The 20,493-nt window shown below is 38.2% G+C and overlaps 1 protein-coding gene across 2 annotated transcripts in view; it reads right to left on the bottom strand.

Moving 5' to 3' along the window:
- Positions 1-20,493, bottom strand: part of AGPAT4 (1-acylglycerol-3-phosphate O-acyltransferase 4) — a 1,410,257-nt gene that overhangs the window by 886,783 nt on the left and 502,981 nt on the right. Inside the window, exon 4 of one of the 2 annotated variants that reach the window (XM_060029668.1) lies at positions 19,014-19,132. In XM_060029668.1, coding sequence (XP_059885651.1) covers positions 19,014-19,132 — 119 coding nt within the window. Of the gene's footprint in view, positions 1-19,013; positions 19,136-20,493 lie in introns of both variants that reach the window. The other variant, XM_060029671.1, reaches the window with a different exon arrangement.

Here is a 20,493-nt window from a genome sequence, read left to right as displayed (position 1 = left end):
AAATAAAATGGTCAGCCCCAAAACAGGCTTGAGAAAAGACCTGTGCACTGTAATAATCAGACAATCCTAAATGAATATTTTTCCTCCTTTTTTAATCTTTTCCCCTTCCCCACACTAACCAGATTGATATGTGGTATTTTTAATTTGTTCCAATCAACTAGTTTTCAAAATTTATAGCAGGAAACTAACTTGACCAACATATTAGTAGCCTAATTAACTGTATCTTAGCTTTTGGGGTGAAAGAGCAAATGTATTATGCAACTAAGGACACTAGACTCCCTTCCCCTTCCTATATCTCAATGAATCAATTCATTCATTCATTCATTCATTCCACATACATTAACCAAGTGCATAGGAAGTGCACAGCAGCCCTAACAAAAGCAGAAAAGATAGAGACCAAGGAAACAACAGATAACAGATAAAATTTAAATAAATGAATTCCAGTTTAGACTGAATAGGCTTCATTCTCCGGTGAAAATATGTTTAACCGAATGAATCCCTTCAACCATCTAGAGGCTTGTTTATATATTTACACAGTTTGATTCAAGAAAGGATATAAAAATGTATAGCTGAATCATTATGCTGTACAGCTGAAACTAACACAATACTGTTAACCAATTATACTATAATATAAAAATTTAAAAAACATAGAATGGAACATTAAGAAAAAAAATAAAAATTTTAAGCAATAAGTTAAATATTCTTGATTAAACTGAAGAATCTGTGAAAGACACAAATCACCAAAAATGACTCAAGAAGAAATAAAGATAATAACACAGAGAATAGCACAATATCTCCTAAAGAAATTAAATAATACCACTAAAGTTAGGAACCATCTTCTTATTTGATATTCATTTAAATCAGTCTCACATTTAGTGAATCTAATTTAATCTTTTAAATTCACATGAAATAGCCTTGCATAGTATTTTTAATGTTTTAACACTAAGAAATTCTTATCTCATGGTACTTACCATTCAGTCACTCAACATCAGCAGTTTTAAAAATATGAAAATAGCATTTAATAATAAAAATCCACTAATATAAAAAAAGAAAGGATATGAAGTAGCCTATAACAATACACCTAAGTGAAGATAATGTGTGGGGATGGGGAGCTGACCCAGGGAAATAAGAGCGGAAAACGTTTGATAAAAGCTGGTGGTGACGTTCCTAAACTAGGTCAAGCAGCCAAGTTTTATATGTTTGCTAGAGGAGGGCACTTGTTTTTCTTCTAAGCTTTCGAACAATCATAGCAAAGGGGGAAATGGTATTAGCTACATAAAACACATAAACCATTTCCTTATTTTATTGCTATTTCTGATTCTGAAATACAGAATAATTCTCGTAAATAAGTGGATGCTGCTTCCGTAGTGTGTTAAACAACCCCTCAATGGGTGTTGGGTAGGTAGTAGGTTTTAAATATTTCTTGAATTAAAGGGGCTAGGGAAGTTAAACAAAAAATGGAGAAAGAAAGAAACAGATAAATAATTAAATAGGGGGTCAAGCTTGTACTAATGTTGATGGTGTGTTGTGAATGGACCACAGAATCCAAACTGGTACACCTGAGAGACAAAATGACAATAACAATAACAACAATAATAATAATAGCAATAATAGAAACATGGGAAGGGGAGGGGAAGGAAATAAGAATCCTGATCAACCACTAGGCGTCAGGCCCTGAACACACTGACTTATGTACATTTTAGTATTTATTCCAGTATTACTTAGCAGCCTCCACTGCCTCTGCCCAGGAGGGAAGCCACAGACACACAGAGTTTTAGACATAGGAGAGATGCTAAAATAATGTAGCCAAGGGCCCTCATTTCAAAGGTGAGAAAAGACTCTCAAAAAAATAAGGGTCTTGTTAAAGGTCACAAATCTAGGGAGAAGTGTTTGGTTATGCTGCTATCAAAAACAGAAAATAAATTCTCACTTTGGCAATGAGTCAGATATGAGTGAGATATTAATCCCAGAATATACATAAACAGAATATCAGTGGTCTGAGTTCTCAGCTTTTCTCCTCTTGTTTTTACCAAACCCCACAAATAACGTATGTAGAAAGAAGGGAATCACGTACAAAATCAGTTATGTTTATACATTTACTCTGCATCCTCCAGTTTCCACCCTGGAGAAGAACAGGGGTCGGCATGTTCCCTGCTGCACGCTTGCTATACTAGCTCTCTGCTTGGTTGTTGAAATATCTTAAACTGTAGTTATTAAACACACATGTTGCTTGGAGTTCAAACATCACGCTTAACATTGATTCCATAGTTAGAATGGAATAAACTTGATGAGAAGTGCTATATTCAGAGATGTCCAATATAAACTTATATAATTGAAATGCTGCTTCACTTGTAGCCGAGGTCTCAGCCTGAGGACACACAGCACCTGCCCTAGTTTCAGTCATGCCCATGAGGCCTGCCTGGAGGGTGGGAGGGGCTGATATAGGAGAAGTCAACTTGCAAAAGACAGTCACCTGGGAAAGACCTCCTTGTAAATGAGGAGGGTGTCCAGGCACCCAAGCATGAGGCAAATACACCACTTGAATTTAAAAGATGGGATGGCCAGTTATTACCCCTCAGTCAGCTGCCACGGCTCATACTGACTTTCTCGCAAGAATCTGTGAGAAGCACCAAAGGACTTTCTTTTTCTTACTAAAACACATATATAAAGCTTATAAGAGTGCATTTTGGGACAAATGTCAAAGGTTGTACCAGGTCTGAATATCCAACTGTTTACTTTGCATCTCTACCCGGATTTCCAAAAGGCAGATAGAACTCAAAATGTCCAAAACCATACTCAGTGATTGTTTAACTCAAACCTATTGATTTCTCAGTGTTTCATATCTTTTTTTTTTTTTTTTTTTTTTTTTTTTTGCGGTACGCGGGCCTCTCACTGTTGTGGCCTCTCCCATTGCGGAGCACAGGCTCCGGACGCGCAGGCTCAGCGGCCATGGCTCACGGGCCCAGCCGCTCCGCGGCACGTGGGATCTTCCCGGACCGGGGCACGAACCCGTGTCCCCTGCATCGGCAGGTGGACTCTCAACCACTGTGCCACCAGGGAAGCCCTGTGTTTCATGTCTTAATAAATGACATCAACATCAATCTGGTTTCCCAAGCCACCTTTGCTACCTTCATATTTTCTATAACAAAACTACATTTCATTACTCTTTGATTCCCTTCTCTTCTCCACTCTCTACAACCCCTATCTTTCTCAGTTTCTCTTTTTTGCTCTGGGTCACTGCTTGTGATGCTTCTCCTGACCAGAAAGCTCTGCCAATACCTGCATCTCCCAGCAAGATTTTGGCCATTTTCTCAAACCTGGCAGACTCCACCTGGATAGAGGGTATTATGGCAGGTGCACACTCCCTTTGGGAACCCATGGGCACAGGCAAAATCTCAGCGGCAGTCCTGTGGAGCCACTTCGTATCTGCTAAGATTCTGAATTGCTGGCTAATCAAATCAGTAGTTTGTGGTGCGTTACCTGTGCCAGACAGCTTCTCTTTACTCCTCTAGACCTACTCGCTACACTTCTCCATAACGCTGTCTGCCTAGAGAGGTCACTACCCTACCCCCCCAGAGGTGGTAACAGATTATGGCTCGATGAGATTTTGGATCCTTGATATGTGAGCTGTAAAAGTTCCAGAGTCCTTCTCCCAAGGCAGCTGTGGTGAAGCCCATCTATTGGAGCGTCCCCACTGCTTTGCTACTGGACTGTCCCTGATGTAATTAGCCTCCCAACTTGATTGGGAGCCTTTAAAAGGAGAAGTGCTTTGGACCTCTTTTATTGTACCACATAACAATGTTGTGCTTTTATCACGGTGAATCTAACAATTGTTCCTTAAGATAACTTCAATCATTGTAATTCAAAATATGTTTGTGTCTTAAATTTAATTTGCAATTGAATAATTATTGTATTATTTGAGACACTCAAAGTAAGGTCCTATGTAAACTACTTTTCACTTACTTCTAAAGCCCATTATTATTGGGTCATTTCTGCCAACTTTTACATTATCTGACAAGTTACTACTGGCGCTTTTCTGCTTATTTGAAGAAATGGTTACAAAAGGATTTCTATAAATGCATGAGTACTAGAGTAATGTACATTTGCATTTCATTGAAAATTTTCCACAACACAGTGGCCTCGAATTGACCAGATTTCCTGCCCAGCAATGCTGCACTGAGTTTCGCTTTTGAATGCGGGGGGCATGATGTGTTCTCACATCGAGAATTATATGCACTAGAAGGTGGCTGCTATCTAGATGGGGAAACATAAGGAGATGGAGAAGTAACAAGATTCTAAGGAGAAAGGTGTGGCTTTGAGGGGGTCTTCTGTCAGGGAACCTGATCTACAGCCTCACAGGCCCAGGGCTAGCTCAGATCTGACAGCTAACATTTTGGCCCAGTGTCCTCACTAACCCACACCGGGGATGTCCCTAAACTCACAGATGGCAGCCTATGAAATGTGTTCCTCAGTGAAAGAAGTTCACCTCCTTTCCTGCCTCAGTATGGGATGGGAGAGACTGTAAGCTTCTGTGTCATAAAAGCCAAATTTTCACATGCCACGGTACACATATCTGAAGGAATTCAACATGGTGACAAAACAGTGAACTGTGACGCACCCAGCCTCAGGCCTAGTTGTTGATTTGTCTTTACTGGCTGTGATCAAGGCAGGGCCACCTCATTTCTAGGCCTCCAGCTCATAAACCATGACATATTTCTGAACTTTGACTCGGTTCAGTGTGACTTCCTGAGCCCCGACCACACATCTCATTTCTGAAACAGCTGAGTAACCACAGCTCTCTCTCCTTTTATCCACTCCTCATTCTCCTTAGTTATAGAAAATACACTTAAAATATAAAATCCAAATAGGCCCATCTTACTGACCCAACCGGAATCCGCTAAACCATTCCTGACCAACAGAATTCTATGATAACAGGTATGCTCTATATTTATGTTACAATAAAATAATAAACACATACACTGCCCTTTCCTTCTCTTCATCACTCTTCCAAAATCTCCTTCTTTGAGCTTTCCCACCTCTGACTTTCCCTCCATCCTGATGCTCCAGTGAAGTTAAAGGTGCACACTCCACATGTACTTTAAAATTTCAGAAATGTGCGTATTTAGAGTAATATGTTCAGGTGGAGAAATACTTGTCTGTAGATCTTTGAGAAATGTAAAGCCAACCATTGTGGCATTTATTTCAAAACTCTTGTACATAAGACTGTAATCTAAAACAAACAAACAAACACAAAAAAACTATGCTTTTTCCACCTTGGGCTTCTCTTCTGACAAACCTTAAGAAAGCCTCATCTAATAAGACAAAATTGACATTGTTATGAAATTTACAGAGGGCTCTGTGTTTCTGAACATATAAATTGACATTTTCCTAGATTTGTGATGTTATTTAGCATGTATTTCACCTAAACTAACACCACAGCACATTTTCCAATCTTACAGAGTTTCTTTTTCTCATCGCAATTTCCCAAGTTCAACATAATACATAGCCATTTGAAAGCAAATATTCCATAAATTTCAACTTGTAACACGTAAATTTGCAGTGTTTTCTTCCAGTTACTGACAGACCAAAATCAAATATAGAAACTAATATTTGTACTTATATTACTTACTCCCATTCCCCTTCAAAATCATAGCTTTCCAAATAAGAGAAACAAAAATTCATTGCTGAAAATAATGTTCCAAATTATAACTAAAATAATTTAAGTCCATATTAAAAGTCATTAATGTTGCCTAAGAAAACACTAGGAAGGACAACATTTCAGGTTAAGAGTGTAAAACTCCAGTGTTCCCTGTGTCCTTCATTATGAGTGATTTGAAGATCTTTTTCTCCCCAGGAAAGACTGGTGAGCAGTAGCTTAGTCTAAATGACAGCAGCCCTGTGGTATCAAGGGCCCACATTTCAGCTAATCTGCAGTTCTTATTATCTTGATCCATGAGATGGAATTTAATAGATGGCTGGAATGTCTATAACATGAAATTTAGCGAAGAACACGTCAGCGGCATCTGTGGCCTCAGCAAAGACGGAACCTTCAAAATATAAATCAAAGAAAATATAAGAGCATCTCAGAAGAAAAGAGTGACAGTGATCCTGCACATTTAAAATATTTTAAATGTCTTAGGGAACTCATGGAGCACGCAGTGTTAAAAATAATGATGTACCAACTAAAGTTTTTTTTTTTTTTAACATCTTTATTGGATTATAATTGCTTTACAATGCTGTGCTAGTTTCCGCTATATAACAAAGTGAATCAGCTATATGTATACATATATCCCCATATCCCCTCCCTCTTGCGCCTCCCACCCGCCCTCCCTAACCCACCCCTCGAGGTGGTGACAAAGCACTAAGGTGATCTCCCTGTGCAAAGCAGCAGCTTCCCACTAGCTATCTGTTTTACATTTGGTAGTATATATATATCAATGCCACTTTCTCACTTCATCCCAGATTACCCTTCCCCATCCCCATGTCCTCAAGTCCATTCTCTACATCTGCATCTTTATTCCTGTCCTGCCCCTAGGTTCTGCAGAAACTTTTTTTTTTTTTAGATTCCATAAATATATGTGAGCATACAGTGTTTGTTTTTCTCTTTCTGACTTACTTCACTCTGTATGACAGACTAGGTCCATCCACCTAACTACAAATAACTCAATTTTGTTTCTTTTTATGGCTGACTAATATTCCACTGTATATATGTGCCACATCTTCTTTATCCATTCATCTGTTGATGGACACTTAGGTGGTTTCCATGTCCTGGCTATTGTAGATAGTGCTGCAACGAATATTGTGGTACATGACTCTTATTGAATTATGGTTTTCTCAGGGTATATGCCCAGTAGTGGGATTGCTGGGTCATATGGTAGTTCTATTTTTAGGTTTTTAAGGAACTTCCATACTGTTCTTCATAGTGGCTGTATCAATTTACATTCCCACCAACAGTGCAGGAGGGTTCCCTTTTCTCCATACCCTCTCCAGCATTTATTGTTTGTAGATTTTTTGATGATGGCCATTCTGACTGGTGTGAGGTGATACCTCATCGTAGTTTTGATTTGCATTTCTCTAATGATTAGTGTTGGCAATCTGTATATCTTCTTTGGAGAAATGTCTATTTAGGTCTTCTGCCCATTTTTGGATTGGGTTGTTTTTTTTTTTTGATATTGAGCTACATGCGCTGCTTGTATATTTTGGAGATTAATCCTTTGCCAGTTGCTTCGTTTGCAAATATTTTCTCCCATTATGAGGGTTGTCTTTTCGTCTTCTTTATGGTTTCCTTTGCTGTGCAAAAGCTTTTAAGTTTCATTAGGTCCCATTTGTTTGTTTTTATCTCCATTTCTCTAGGAGGTGGGTCACAAAGGATCTTGCTGTGATTTATGTCAAAGAGTGCTCTTCCTATGTTTTCCTCTAAGAGCTTTACAGTGTCTGGCCTTACATTTAGGTCTTTAATCCATTTTGAGTTTATTTTTGTGTATGGTGTTAGGGAGTGTTCTAGTTTCATTCTTTTACATGTAGCTGTCCAGTTTTCCCAGCACCACTTTGAAGAGGCTGTCTTTTCTACACTGTATATTCTTGCCTCCTTTATCAAAGATAAGGTGACCATATGTGTGTGGGTTTACCTCTGGGCTTTCTATCCTGTTCCACTGATCTATATTTCTGTTTTTGTGCCAGTACCCTACTGTCTTGATTACTGTAGCTTTGTAGTATAGTCTGAAGTCTGGGAGCCTGATTCCTCCAGCTCCATTTTTCTTTCTCAAGGCTGCTTTGGCTATTCGGGGTCTTTTTGTCTCCATACAAATTGTGAAATTTTTTGTTCTAGTTCTGTGAAAAATGCCATTGGTAGTTTGATAGGGATTGCCTTGAATCTGTAGATTGCTTTGGGTAGTATAGTCATTTTCACAATGTTGATTCTTCCAATCCAAGAACATGGTATATCTCTCCATTTGTTTGTATCATCTTTAATTTCTTTCATCAGTGTCTTATAGTTTTCTGCATACAGGTTTTTTGTCTCCTTAGGAAGGTTTATTCCTAGGTATTTTGTTCTTTTTGTTGCAATGGTAAATGGGAGTTTTTCCTTAAATTTTCTTTCAGATTTCTCATCATTAGTGTACAGGAATGCAAGAGATTTCTGTGTATTAATTTTGTATCCTGCTACTTTACCAAATTCATTGATTAGCTCTAGTAGTTTTCTGGTAGCATCTTTAGGATTCTGTATGTGTAGTATCATGGCATCTGCAAACAGTGACAGTTTTACTTCTTCTTTTCCGATTTGTATTCCTTTCATTTCGTTTTTTGTCTCTGATTGCTATGGCTAAAACTTCCAAAACTATGTTGAATAATAGTGGTGAGAGTGGGCAACCTTGTCTTGTTCCTGATCTTAGGTGAAATGGTTTCAGTTGTTCACCATTGAGAACGATGTTTTACCAACTAAAAGTTTTTAACTCTCTGGTAAGAGAGGAGGTGATGTAGCAGAATGAGAAAATCCTCAGATTGTTTCCATACCATATGGGTTCAAGCTAGAGCCCCATCTCATACTATCTCTTTGGTAATTCTCTTTTTTTCTGATGCTTGTAGGGTTTTCTCAGCTGTAAACTGATAGTGATATCTACTTTTCCCAATTAACATGGTTGTCTTATAAATCAACATGATGCACATGGAAATACTTTTTAAACTGTTAAAGGCTCTACAGATTCAGCTTATGTAATAGAGCAGTACATCAGAGGTTTCAACTGGAGCACCAGATACAATAGAGGTGGTAAACCAAGAGAGGTGCTGATTCCATACACAGATTTATGAATCTAAAAACTAGAGATAGAATTTTAAAAATAAACTTTATTATTCTGGAGAAATTTTAGGCTCACTGCAAAACTGAGTGGAAAGTACAAAGTTTCCATACACCTCTGACCAACAAATGATACAGTTTTCAAAATTTGTCACCTACATTGCATATGTAAAGAGTGGTGTGTTGGAGACTGAGTGGAGATCATTTGGATCTCCACTAGTCTGGAGTAGTTTGGAGCCAGTAGTTTTGAGTCACTTGTTAGTATGAGTAAACTAAGGGTTCTCCTAACTAGTTTCATGAACTGTATTTCTATCTAGTGTCAAAATGACCCAGAATTTTCTTTAAATCTTCAGTTGTGCTTTGGGAATTTCATATTAATTTAGAAAGCCATCCTAATAAACATCCACTGCCCTACTGCCTAGGAAATCACCTACAGTTAATCAGATACAGCCATCGTTTAAAGCTGGCATTCTCATCTCATGGACAGATGAGCTTTTTCCTTCATAATCTGTTAAAAGTAAGTAAAAAAACGTGTTTTTTTCTCTTTCTTACTTAATAGGATACCCTATTTAAAGTGGTTTGTGTAGAAGGTCAGTGTAAACAAATGTGATATAATCTGTAAATTGTGTAATGTTGCCATAAAGTTAAGATTTAAGCTTTGTATAAACAGACATAGTAAAGATGGTATATGTGTGTGACCACAAAAATGAATGGAGTGTGACCAAAAAAATAAAGGACTCTGTTAATTGGGTACCCTTTACTCTACTCCATTTCTAGACTCAGTGCCTCAAGGCAGGGACTATGGCTTTTCCACCTTTGTGCTTTAGCATAGTGCCTGATGCATAGGAGATGTTTATACCTGTGTGGTGCAATAATGAATAACTGAACAAATGGCATCATAGTCACTGTTTTCCTTAACCTATCTGTAATCTTAGAGTAGGAATGAACTTTGCAGTCATCCAATCTAAATTCCCTCCTGATAAAAAAACTTGCTCTTATAATATATACTTGGTGTTTGGTCATCCGTCTTCTGCTAGACAACCTTTAGTAATGGAGGAACAATTGCTTTTCCAGTTAGCTAGCTCTCTTCATTGTATGGCACTCTAATTGAAGAGAGTTATTTGACCTAAAATCTGTCTTCACCCATAAACTGTAGCTCTGCTCTCTGAAAATAAAACAAAATCCTGGGAGTCTTCCATCTGTCAGCCCTTCATATGTTTAAAGCAGTTAAAATGATTCACTTCCTAGGTCTTCCTTTCTCTACTAAATTCATGGTTTTCAAATGTAAGAAAGGCAGAAAGTATCTCCTTCCCTCAATGAAATTCACTTTTCTATGAACAGCTTCAGAGTCACAAGTGGTAGAGCAACAGTATGAAAGAAAAATCATTATTAGAATCGGGATGTATTGGGAAGCAAGACCAGCAACTTCTGTTTGAACTTGGATAGGACTTGTGTGGACAGGCTAAGACTGATTGAAAATATTCTCAAGAAGAAGCCTGAACTGTAGAAAGGTAAAAGGGGCAATGCAGATAGGTACTTCTTCATGGAACAGTGATGGTGTTAAGCTTGGAGAGTCAAGAGGTGTGGTTAGAAATGACAATTCAGAGAGAGCAAGTGTGGTAGCCACCGGTCAGGAGCTGAGAACACAGGATTGTTCATGATGGGGCTTGCTGAGCTCTTAAGCCTTGATGCCCAGTGGTATTTCTCATAAAGCAGCTCCAGGCAGTTCCAGTACAAGCAGCGTTATAACGGGGCTCAGAGAGGCAAGTGGCCCTTGCAGGACTCATGCCGAGGACTCTAACTTCGTTAGTATTATGCCTCCAACAAGCCAGTAGAGCCAACTAGTCACTGAAAAACTGTCATAATCTACGAGAGCCTCCTCTGTAATTTCATGATTTCCTATTTTCCAGGTGTACCGATGCTCTTCTGTTTTCTCCTCACTGAAGGAAAACACCTGTGTGTCGCTGTCCCTTTCCCAAATCTCCATTCCCACTTTAGGAAATGTAGTCTAATAAATTTGGTTCTTTTCGGGAAAAGGCTGCAGAGTAAGGCTCTACTCTCTCTCCATAGTAGTAAGAAAACAAATGTAACTTAATATGGATGTTTCAGTTAGAATGTAACTCTGGTTCCCCAGATTTAATTCTCAGTTTGGTTCCTTTCTCACTGTGGAACCAGGTGAAGTCAATTGACCTCTCCATTTCTCATATGGTTTCAATGATACATTTATGCAGGTAGCTTGGTATTCCCAGATGGAAAATGGCATGCCTGCGTAAGTACCAATGCTTCTGTAAAATAACTGAAAAAACATAGCACAGTCCTGATCTGCACTATCTTGCCTAATTCTGTAGGTCTCTCAATGCGACTCTTCTGCCCCTCACATTTTATTAGCGCTAGATAATATGCTCATTCTTTATAAAGCACTGACAAAGGATCTACTATAGAGTACAACAGAGCTACTAAATTCTGTTTATCTTTCCCCAATGAGGTTTTTAGGCCATTTTCTTCTTAAGCAAAGAACAAATAAATTAACCCACTGCCCTGAAGATCTTTCTTTTTTCTTTCCACAATTCTTGATAACGCTTCTAAGTGGTCAAATGGATAATATATCAATTTCATTCTGTAGAAAACCATGGAGATACATTTATGTGTAGAAACAACCACTGAAACAACAGTGGCATTTCACACACAAAAACAAGTTCAAGGCTGGCCAAATCCCTTGCGTAGCCATAGTGATACAAATAGAGTATATAACAGTAAAATTTAGACTTAGTAAAGAAACTGATGAGTCCATGAAAGTGATCTAAAATAATTATGCATTTACAAATACGGCAGCCATTAGTCATTTGCCCATCCAATATCCATCTCATCTTCTCTCCTTATTTGCAGAAGTATGATTTTGATTGGAGAAGCAATGGACTGAAACCCTCAGATAAACTGGCCTAAGCCAATTATGGCTATGCTGTTTGACTTTGGGAAACACTTGCTTTTCAAGCTTCCTTTGTAATTATTAGTGGGTCTATGACCAAGTTATAAACAATGTGATGTAAGGGGAAGACTGAAAAGAGGCTTCTAAAAATTATCAATATTATTACTTCCTTTTACAAATAAACGAGACAAGCATGGCTGTTTCCCGTTGTCCTGCCCTGCCCGGCCTGCAGACTCAATACCACGATACCTGGTTCTATGACATGAAGGATGGTGGATAGTAAAGGTACAAACAACCCAGTCAATGCTTAAAACAACACTTAAGTCCTTATGAAGTCAGCCGCTGGTGAAAGCGTGTTCTATCACTGCCGGTGAACAGAGCTGTTAACCAATAAACAAAGCAACCCTGTTTTAAAACATGATACATTTAACTACCACTTAAAATGAAATAATAGAGTATATAATAAACTTTCTTTAAAAATCTTATCTTTTCCTTTATGTTTTATAAATGTATTTAGGCTGTGATTTTTGTCAAATGTCCTTTGTAGTCCCAATAGATACTTCTCTTGTAATTGTTTTAACGCTATCATTCTGAACAATGAATAAAATTCTGTGTAGCAGAACCAAATTCCAATTAAACAGATTAATGACCACATGTCAGTATTGACTGACAGACTTTGGAAAACTTTATCGTATTTTCCATATGAAGTAAATAACAATATGTACCTCATTGCCATAACCATACATATATATGAAACTAGAACACTATTCAAACAACATAACAATTAAATGGGATATTTAGGTAAACTGCTTTAGATCTTGGTTTCTGGTAAACGTTCAATAATAGCTATTAATAATACTCATTCCTCATGATATATATAAATATATATATTTATATACACACACATACATATACACACAATAAACCAAAGTATTTGGTTTTATTGGTTTATTCCTTTGGGAATAAGGAAATAAAGAATTCAACACACTTTTTAAAATATATATGCATACATTCAGAATGGCATGATTTAAATTTCCTGCCCACGGTTTTGAGATTTTCACACTAGCATCATAGGTCAGGAGTAAGGCTGGGTATCAAAGGGCAAACGGTGAGACACTACAGCACGACCAGGGTACATGCCTGGTAAGGGCCCATCTTTCCAGGGACTTCTGATGTTACTGGGTGTTCTAAAAATATGCACTGGGGATATGCATCTGCAAGATTATTTTCTTTTGCCTCTTTCTTAACGATTTGTAAAGTAAAATCATTATTTTAAAAAAGTCAGCTACTAATATAGTATAGAGAGTCACCAAAAAAAGAAGCAGTGAAAGAAAGGCTTCCTCCACTGGAGTCCAACTGAAAATTATTAGCCTGATTGAAATGTCAATGCATTACCAACACTGACCAACATTTATGCAGGATTCAATTTACTGAAATCACTCCAACTAATAACATATGACCAAAGAAAATTTTAGTTCTGAAATATTAAGCATATGATAAAGGTTCTCAATGTAGGAATTTCTACAGTTGAAATAACATAACACAGTGAATAGTGAACATAACATAGTGACTAGCTGTTGGCTACAGCTGCCTGCAGCTCAGCTGGATAGCATTTTACTTATTTCATACACAGTTTTATATGTATATATAGCGTTTTATCTATTTCAATAGGCAACTTTATATTTTTTCACTTTTTGTTTGTAAACTCTTTATTAAATGTTTATATCATTGTAATATAGGAAAAATGAACTGTTTTCCAATCCACAAGAACATATTTATTGTTTTTGTTTGTTTTTCTAATGAGAAGTTCCCTTGGTTTACTAATAACTGTCTATAGTTCTTCAGAAACAAACACTTCCATCTATGATTGTGACTCCAATGACTGCTGGCTGATTACTCTCACTCAAGGATGTTGGCATTACGCCTCAGAGGCCCCCAGTTACTTCTAGAACCCCCAGTTACTTCTAGAACCCCCAGGTCCCCACACGTGACCACTACCGAGTTTGCCAGCTCCGGCTGTTCTGTTTGACATTCTTGCTGTTCATCTCTTCCTCCAGCTGCTGCTTTGCCTACGCAGCTTGACCAAGAGCCAACTGAGGGGCCTCCCTGGGGTCAGCACCAATAATCATTACACAGATGTCCCGGCAAAGAGGGAGGGGCACAGCCAGGGAGGGGATGCCAATTTGAATCTCAGATTTAAAAAAATAATATAGTTATGTTCCATGCAATGTTTGGGACATACTTATACATGAACAAAATATTCATTGTCTATCTGAAATCAAATTTAGGTGAACACCCTGTATATTTGTGTGCTAATCTGGCAGTCCTACCCAGCATCTTCCTGGTGTCAGAATGATGCTGGGCTCCGTTCTCGTCCCCAAGCCTGCCTGGCTCTGCTTTTGTCCTGATTCTCACACAGACTATGATGAAAAACCTCTTTTGTCCACTCTTTGCTCTCACTCTCCCCTGAACCATGGGGCTCAAGCCAAGTCCAAGGAGCCATTCTGTCCATTCTCCTTTTCTCTCATCTACAGTTTTATTACATATGTGACTTTATTATGTACGTAAGAGTAGGTTTTTGATATTAAGGGAAGTAAGTAGACTCCTGGTCAACAATTAATCTCTAACAAATATTAAGTTTAGGAACAGTTATACATTTAGAGTATATTTCTTAATAAATTTCCTCACATAAATTGTTCCTAATCTATAAACCAATTTTAAATAAAGTCCATCATGTCAGGCATTTGTACAACTTACTCTATTTATTTCACCATTTATCATCAGAAACCTTTTAGCTTTAATGCTATTCCACAGCAGAGTATCTTATTAGAGTGGCAAAGATAAAGTTCTTTTTGAGATAAAGTAATTACAGTGATTGTAGGGGAAAAAAAATCATCCACAGTTCGTGGCTGCGGTAATCTCCTGGCTTCTGATTCATTTTAAGACTAATAAACTGCGTGCAAACAAAAAGATGTTAATAGCGGGTAACTCAGGTTACCTAGAGTTTGTGCTGGAGGTATTAACAATTTGTAACTTAATCAGAACTCAAGTGCCCTAGGGGTGTAAGTTTACATTGTGAGTTCAGCAGTTGCTTCAAAGTGTTTCTGGGAGAAAATCAAAAGTTTTCTTCACTTGAAGAAATGACAGTAAGAGCTAATGGTTTCTAGATGTTTATTATGTGCGAGGCACTGTTCTAAATACTTTAATGAGTTAAGTCATTTAACCCTCACAGCTTTAATGAAATTTTTACTTCCAATTGATGACAAGGAAACTGAGACATAAAGAAGTTAAGCAACTTGCCCCAAGTCACACAGCCAGTAAGTGACAGAACCAGAATTCAAATGCAGAACATCTGATGGACAAAAGGACCACAGAGGCCATTCTCTCCAGGTCTTCCTTCTCAGGCAATTCAGAGCCCCATACAGTATTCCAAGGCAGAACACTATGTTCTGTGTGTTCTCTCATCTCACTTCTACATCCTTTCTATCTTGTAATTATTTTTAGAGTCAATAAATCATTTTACTCATAAACATCCTTATCATATTTTAAGCCTGTTTCCTTTTAGAAAAAGTAGTTTCTTCCTATCACAGAAGCTTTGTTTTCCACAGGAGGTACAACCCATCTAGACTGTGGGCAACGGCTGGAGCATGATGGGAGAAGGGACAGGACATGTCATCCCAGCGTAGGAGAGAACACCGCTGGGACTCAGTGAGCAGAAGCCTCCAGGACTCAGGAGGAGGAACCCTCTTAAGGTGATTCCCTGGGACAGAATCCTCATCATCAACATCACATCTACCTAAATTTCACCAGCCCAGGCAAATTTTTTAACAGGTCACACAGTCTCTGGTAGTCTTGTGTTTATATACGTTGGTGCTGGGAAATCTTTGAGAGCTTGAGCTAAGACCTTTCTTCCTCACCAGAAGGCTCGCTCTTCACCCCACACACTTATAATTTAACAACAGGACAGACAGAAGGAGGAACCATGCCTATTGACATTCTAACCTTGAATTTGGCAGGATTCCAGGAGAAAGGGAGAGGGGAACGAATCTTTAAGTCTCTCAGTGCTGTTTCTTTTTCCAATATGAATTCCTTCTTTAATGTCTAGTTATTCTAAAAACAGTGTATAGTCTACGCATCTTGGAAAACCTTATTTTTTCTGCCCACTTTTCTGAATTAAAAAAAAAAAAGGTTCTGAGCATATGATTTACACATCATTTGATTTTCCACACTAATGAGGGAAACAGTGATGACATAGGTTATTTAAAATCATTCATTTTATTATTCAAGAAGACAATCAGAAATGTATATGCATGGATAAAGCCACCTCCCTCTGTGGTCAACCCCGTGTCGTTTCTGTGTGGACCTACGTGGACCATCTTTGAATAGGCAATTGAAAACTGGCTGCCTGCCATGTTTTTCCAATCAGTTGTTGTTCAATGTTTTCCAGTGAGTGTTCATTTTTCTAAAGGCTATTTCAGTTAGTGGAAACCCTGGTCAAGGTCACCATGAATTAAAGAAGATCATTTGACTTGGAGACAGAAGAAAACCTGGTGTTTTCTGTAAGCTAATTCTCAACTTACTCTCAAGGTCAGGCCAAAACTTCAGACCTCAGTTTCCCCATCCTTAACACTGTGACAGAAATGGTTGTCCTTCTTTCTTGCCAATTTATTACGAGTTTCACATTAAATATGAAACATTTCAACAATTCAACCTAAGAGCATTACGTATGAGAGGCGGCTCATTCTCTCACATGTAAAACTTAAATAGTGTTGAGGAAATGTTGGAATTATGGATAAATACCCAACAACAGCAAAAAATAATTAGGAGGCTACTATTAAGACTCATGAAGGGCATGGGGCTTATTGCAGACAGATTTCTTCTAACCAGAAAAAATAAAATTATGATTTAAAAAAATAAACCAGGTGGGTAAGTAGGTTCCAATTTTCCTCACTGTGTATTAAAAAGCTCCTTGCAGAAGCTCAGGTAAACCACAATCTGTTCCCTATAACTAGTCAGCTACGCATGATCCTATTTCTTTCTTCTTCTTTTTCCTGACCAGAGGAAATTGTGTACGTTGTAGATCTTTATAAATTTTGGGCAAATGAAACCTATCAGTTTTCTATTCTCTGCTTAGAAACCCTTCCTCTTAGCAAAGTCCCACACCTGCTCCATCATTTCTAAGACTAAACTTGCAGACCAACTGCCAGTGTGATTAGTCAGCTGCTCAAGAGATATTGTTTGAAGGTATTACTGAGTGTGTATCTTTTGATATTAATAAAAAACCGAAATGCCTGGTCTATTTATTTGTTAGGTACCAGTTATGCTACATCTAGTAACTGTACTGAAACTCTGGATTAAATAAATAATCTTCAAATCATCTTTGATTCTATTTTCTTAATCCTTAAGGGTATTTTTTCTAAGAGCATTTTTGAATGATATTTTAAATACAAGGAAAGTAGTTGAATAATAGAACATTTATTAGCAGATTTGTATAGCAAGCAATCTATCCTAAAAAAGGGCCAGGGCTTTGGAGAAATACAGAAAAGACTTTTCACTTCTGGCACCAACATTTGTTAACTATGTAACTTTGAACTCATTACTTAACTTTGTGGAGTCTCTTTATTAAAAGCATTGGATAATGATATCTACTTTTCAGGTCTGTGGTGAGAATTAGAGAAAAATACAAGTACCAGAATATAAATGTAAGGAAGGAAGTCAGTAAATTGTGGCAAAACAATCATACTTACTATGATTCATATGAATATAAAATGCCAAATAGAATTTCTAAAGTTTGTGGATCTATTGAATCAATGTGTGAAAGTTCAAATGCAGATGCCATCCACTACAGGCAACACACCACGTGAGGTGTTGGAAATAAAAGACAGGGACCCAAACTGACAAGTTATCTGATCTTATGAGGCTTACAGACTCTTGGAATATAGACAGATAGACAATTGCACGGAATGTAGGACAGAAGTTTAATGATAACTGAATTACATTTTTGAGTAATTCCGCCATTTCCCCAGGCTTGAGTCAGAGATCCACGCTTTCCCCTTGACTCGGTACATCCTTCAGGTTCTTTCACAATGCTCCCTCACATCCAGTAAGGGTGATTGATGAATTAATAGGTGATTTAATTAACCTCTTTGCCTTTGATCTATCACCAGCCTCAATCCCAGTGACAAACTGTTAGAGCACCAAGAAATAGTCTTAAAACATCATTTTATACATGGTCTTTGTTTGTGACGCTTTGCCTTTGCTCCTGTTGCCTACGGAATAAAATCTAAATGCTCTAGCCGTCACTGGGGCCCGATGTGCTCACGGGGGTGCTGCTCTACACTTCAACCCCTAATCACCTGTAAAAGTCTTTATCCTTCTGTGCCTCCTGGGCTGTGCTCTCCGCACTGAGCTGACCAGAATGCCCTCTGCTCCCCTACACACATTGGCATCCACATCACATTTAGCCAAATCCTACACAACTATCACGCTAAAGCCATGAACTACTGTGCCTATGTTTTATATCAGGGGCCAGCTGGCAAATCTTTTCTCTAAAGGGCCAGAGAGTAAACATGTCCGGTGTTGTAGGCCATCCAGTCAATCTAGGGCACAAGAAAGGTACAGACAACGCGCACAGATGTGGGCGGGGCTGTGTTCTGACAGAACTTTATCACAACACTGGAATTTAAATTTCATGTCCTGTTCACGCATCACACAATACTACTCTTCTGACGTTTCCCAACCACTTAAAGATATAAAAACCATTCTCAGGTTGTGGACTGCACAAAACAAGAAGAGGCGGCAACACATTGTGCTTTCCAACCCTGTTTTATATGCATACTGGTCTTGATCCACAACTTTCCTTTTCATTTTTTTTTTTATTGAGGGTCACTTACCTCAAGTGCACCATCCTTAAATGAAGAGTCCAAAAAATTTTGACATATGCATACAACCATGTTCCTATCACACAGATCGAGATATGAAACATTTCCAGGATCTTAGAAGGATCCTCCTTGGCTGCTTCTAGAAGACACCCCCAACCTCTTTTTGATATAAAATCAGCCTCTATATTCCCTTTCAATAGGCCTGGATTAAAGAAATGGGGGCAATGGCTCTGTAGTACCTAAAATTTACAGAGCAGTATATTTTTAAATGAAACTTCAAATACCATTAACCATTACAACCACATAGAAGTCCATTTTTCAGTAATGGGTGATATCTGATCAGAAACCCCAAAAGGCAACTCTGGAAATACACATTCATTTTTCAGGGCAGCCGGCTCACGCCACATCTCCTTACCTGGGCCAAGGTGAGCGTCGCTTGTTGGCAGGTGCTGCACCGTACCCTGAGCTTTCCTGGCTGCACTCCTTGACAGGGGCCTTTGCAGTAGACAAAAAAGCTGTTGTAGGTTGGTCTACCTGCTGGGAAAAAAAGAAAGCAGAGGAAGTAGCCAATCAATGCTGAATCCAAATTTAGACAAATTTTAAAACTAACTCCTCAGGAACATTTTGAAACATTACTGGGATAAATATTATAATGAAGATACAACAATTTAATTTATTAGGTTGGCCAAAAGTGCCTTAGGTTTTTAAGTAAAAATAAAAGACACATTTTTCATTTTCACCAAGAACTTTATTGAACAATGTATTCACCCTTTTGTTCCACTACCTTCTGCCATTTTGCAGGCAACTTCATAATTCGAACTTCCCAAAATTTTTTATCTTTCTGAGCAAAGAACTGCTCCAGGTACCTTTTATAGTCTTCCAGGGAATTGAAATTTTTTCTATTAAGAGAATTTTGTAAAGACCTAAATAAATGGAAATCCGAAGGTGCAATGCCTGGTGTACACAGTGGATGAATCAGAACTTCCCAGCCAAGCTGTAACAGTTTTTGCCTGGTCATCAAAGAAACATGCGGTCTTGTGTTATCCTGATGGAAGATTATGTGTTTTCTGTTGAATAATTCTGGATGCTTTTTGTCGAGTGCTGCTTTCAGTTGGTGTAACTGGGAGCAGTACTTGTTGGAATCAATCGTTTGGGTTCCGGAAGAAGCTCATAATAGAGGACTCCCTTCCAGTCCCACTATATACACATCACCTGCTTTGGATGAAGACCAGCCTTTGGCGTGGTTGGTGGTGGTTCTATTCACTTGCCCCACAATCTCTTCCATTCCGTATTATTGTACAGTATCCACTTTTCATCGCCCGTCACAATTTGTTTGAAAAACGGAACATTTTCATTACTTTTAAGTAGAGAATCGCATGCGGAAATATGGTCAAGAAGGTTCTTTTTGCTTAACTTATGTGGAACCCAAACATCAAAGCGATTAACATAACCAAGCTGGTGCAAATGATTTTCAATGCTTGATTTGGATATTTTGAGTCTGTCGGCTATCTCCCACGTGGTATAATGTTGACTGTTCTCAATTAATGTCTCAATTTGATTGTTATCAACTTCAACTGATCTAACCGACCGTGGAACATCGTCCAGCAAGAAATCTCCAGCACGAAACTTCGCAAACCACTTTTGACACGTTCGATCAGTCACAGCGCCTTCTCCATACACTGCACAAATCTTTTTTTGCATTTCAGTTGCGTTTTTACCTTTCTTGAAATAAAAAAGCATAATATGACAAAAATGTTGCTTTTTTCTTCCATCTTCAGTACTAAAATGGCTACACAACACTTTGCCAATTTTGATAAATCTTTTTTTAAATGCACGCTGATTTGACAGCTGTCACATACAGTCTAACAATTCGAATTAAGTTAAAGACAACTAAG

This window comes from Delphinus delphis, chromosome 14 (assembly GCF_949987515.2).
Source record: "Delphinus delphis chromosome 14, mDelDel1.2, whole genome shotgun sequence".
Lineage (NCBI taxonomy): Eukaryota > Metazoa > Chordata > Mammalia > Artiodactyla > Delphinidae > Delphinus > Delphinus delphis.
The sequence above is the reverse complement of the archived record's forward strand: the minus strand, read 5'-3'. Positions and strand labels throughout refer to the sequence as shown.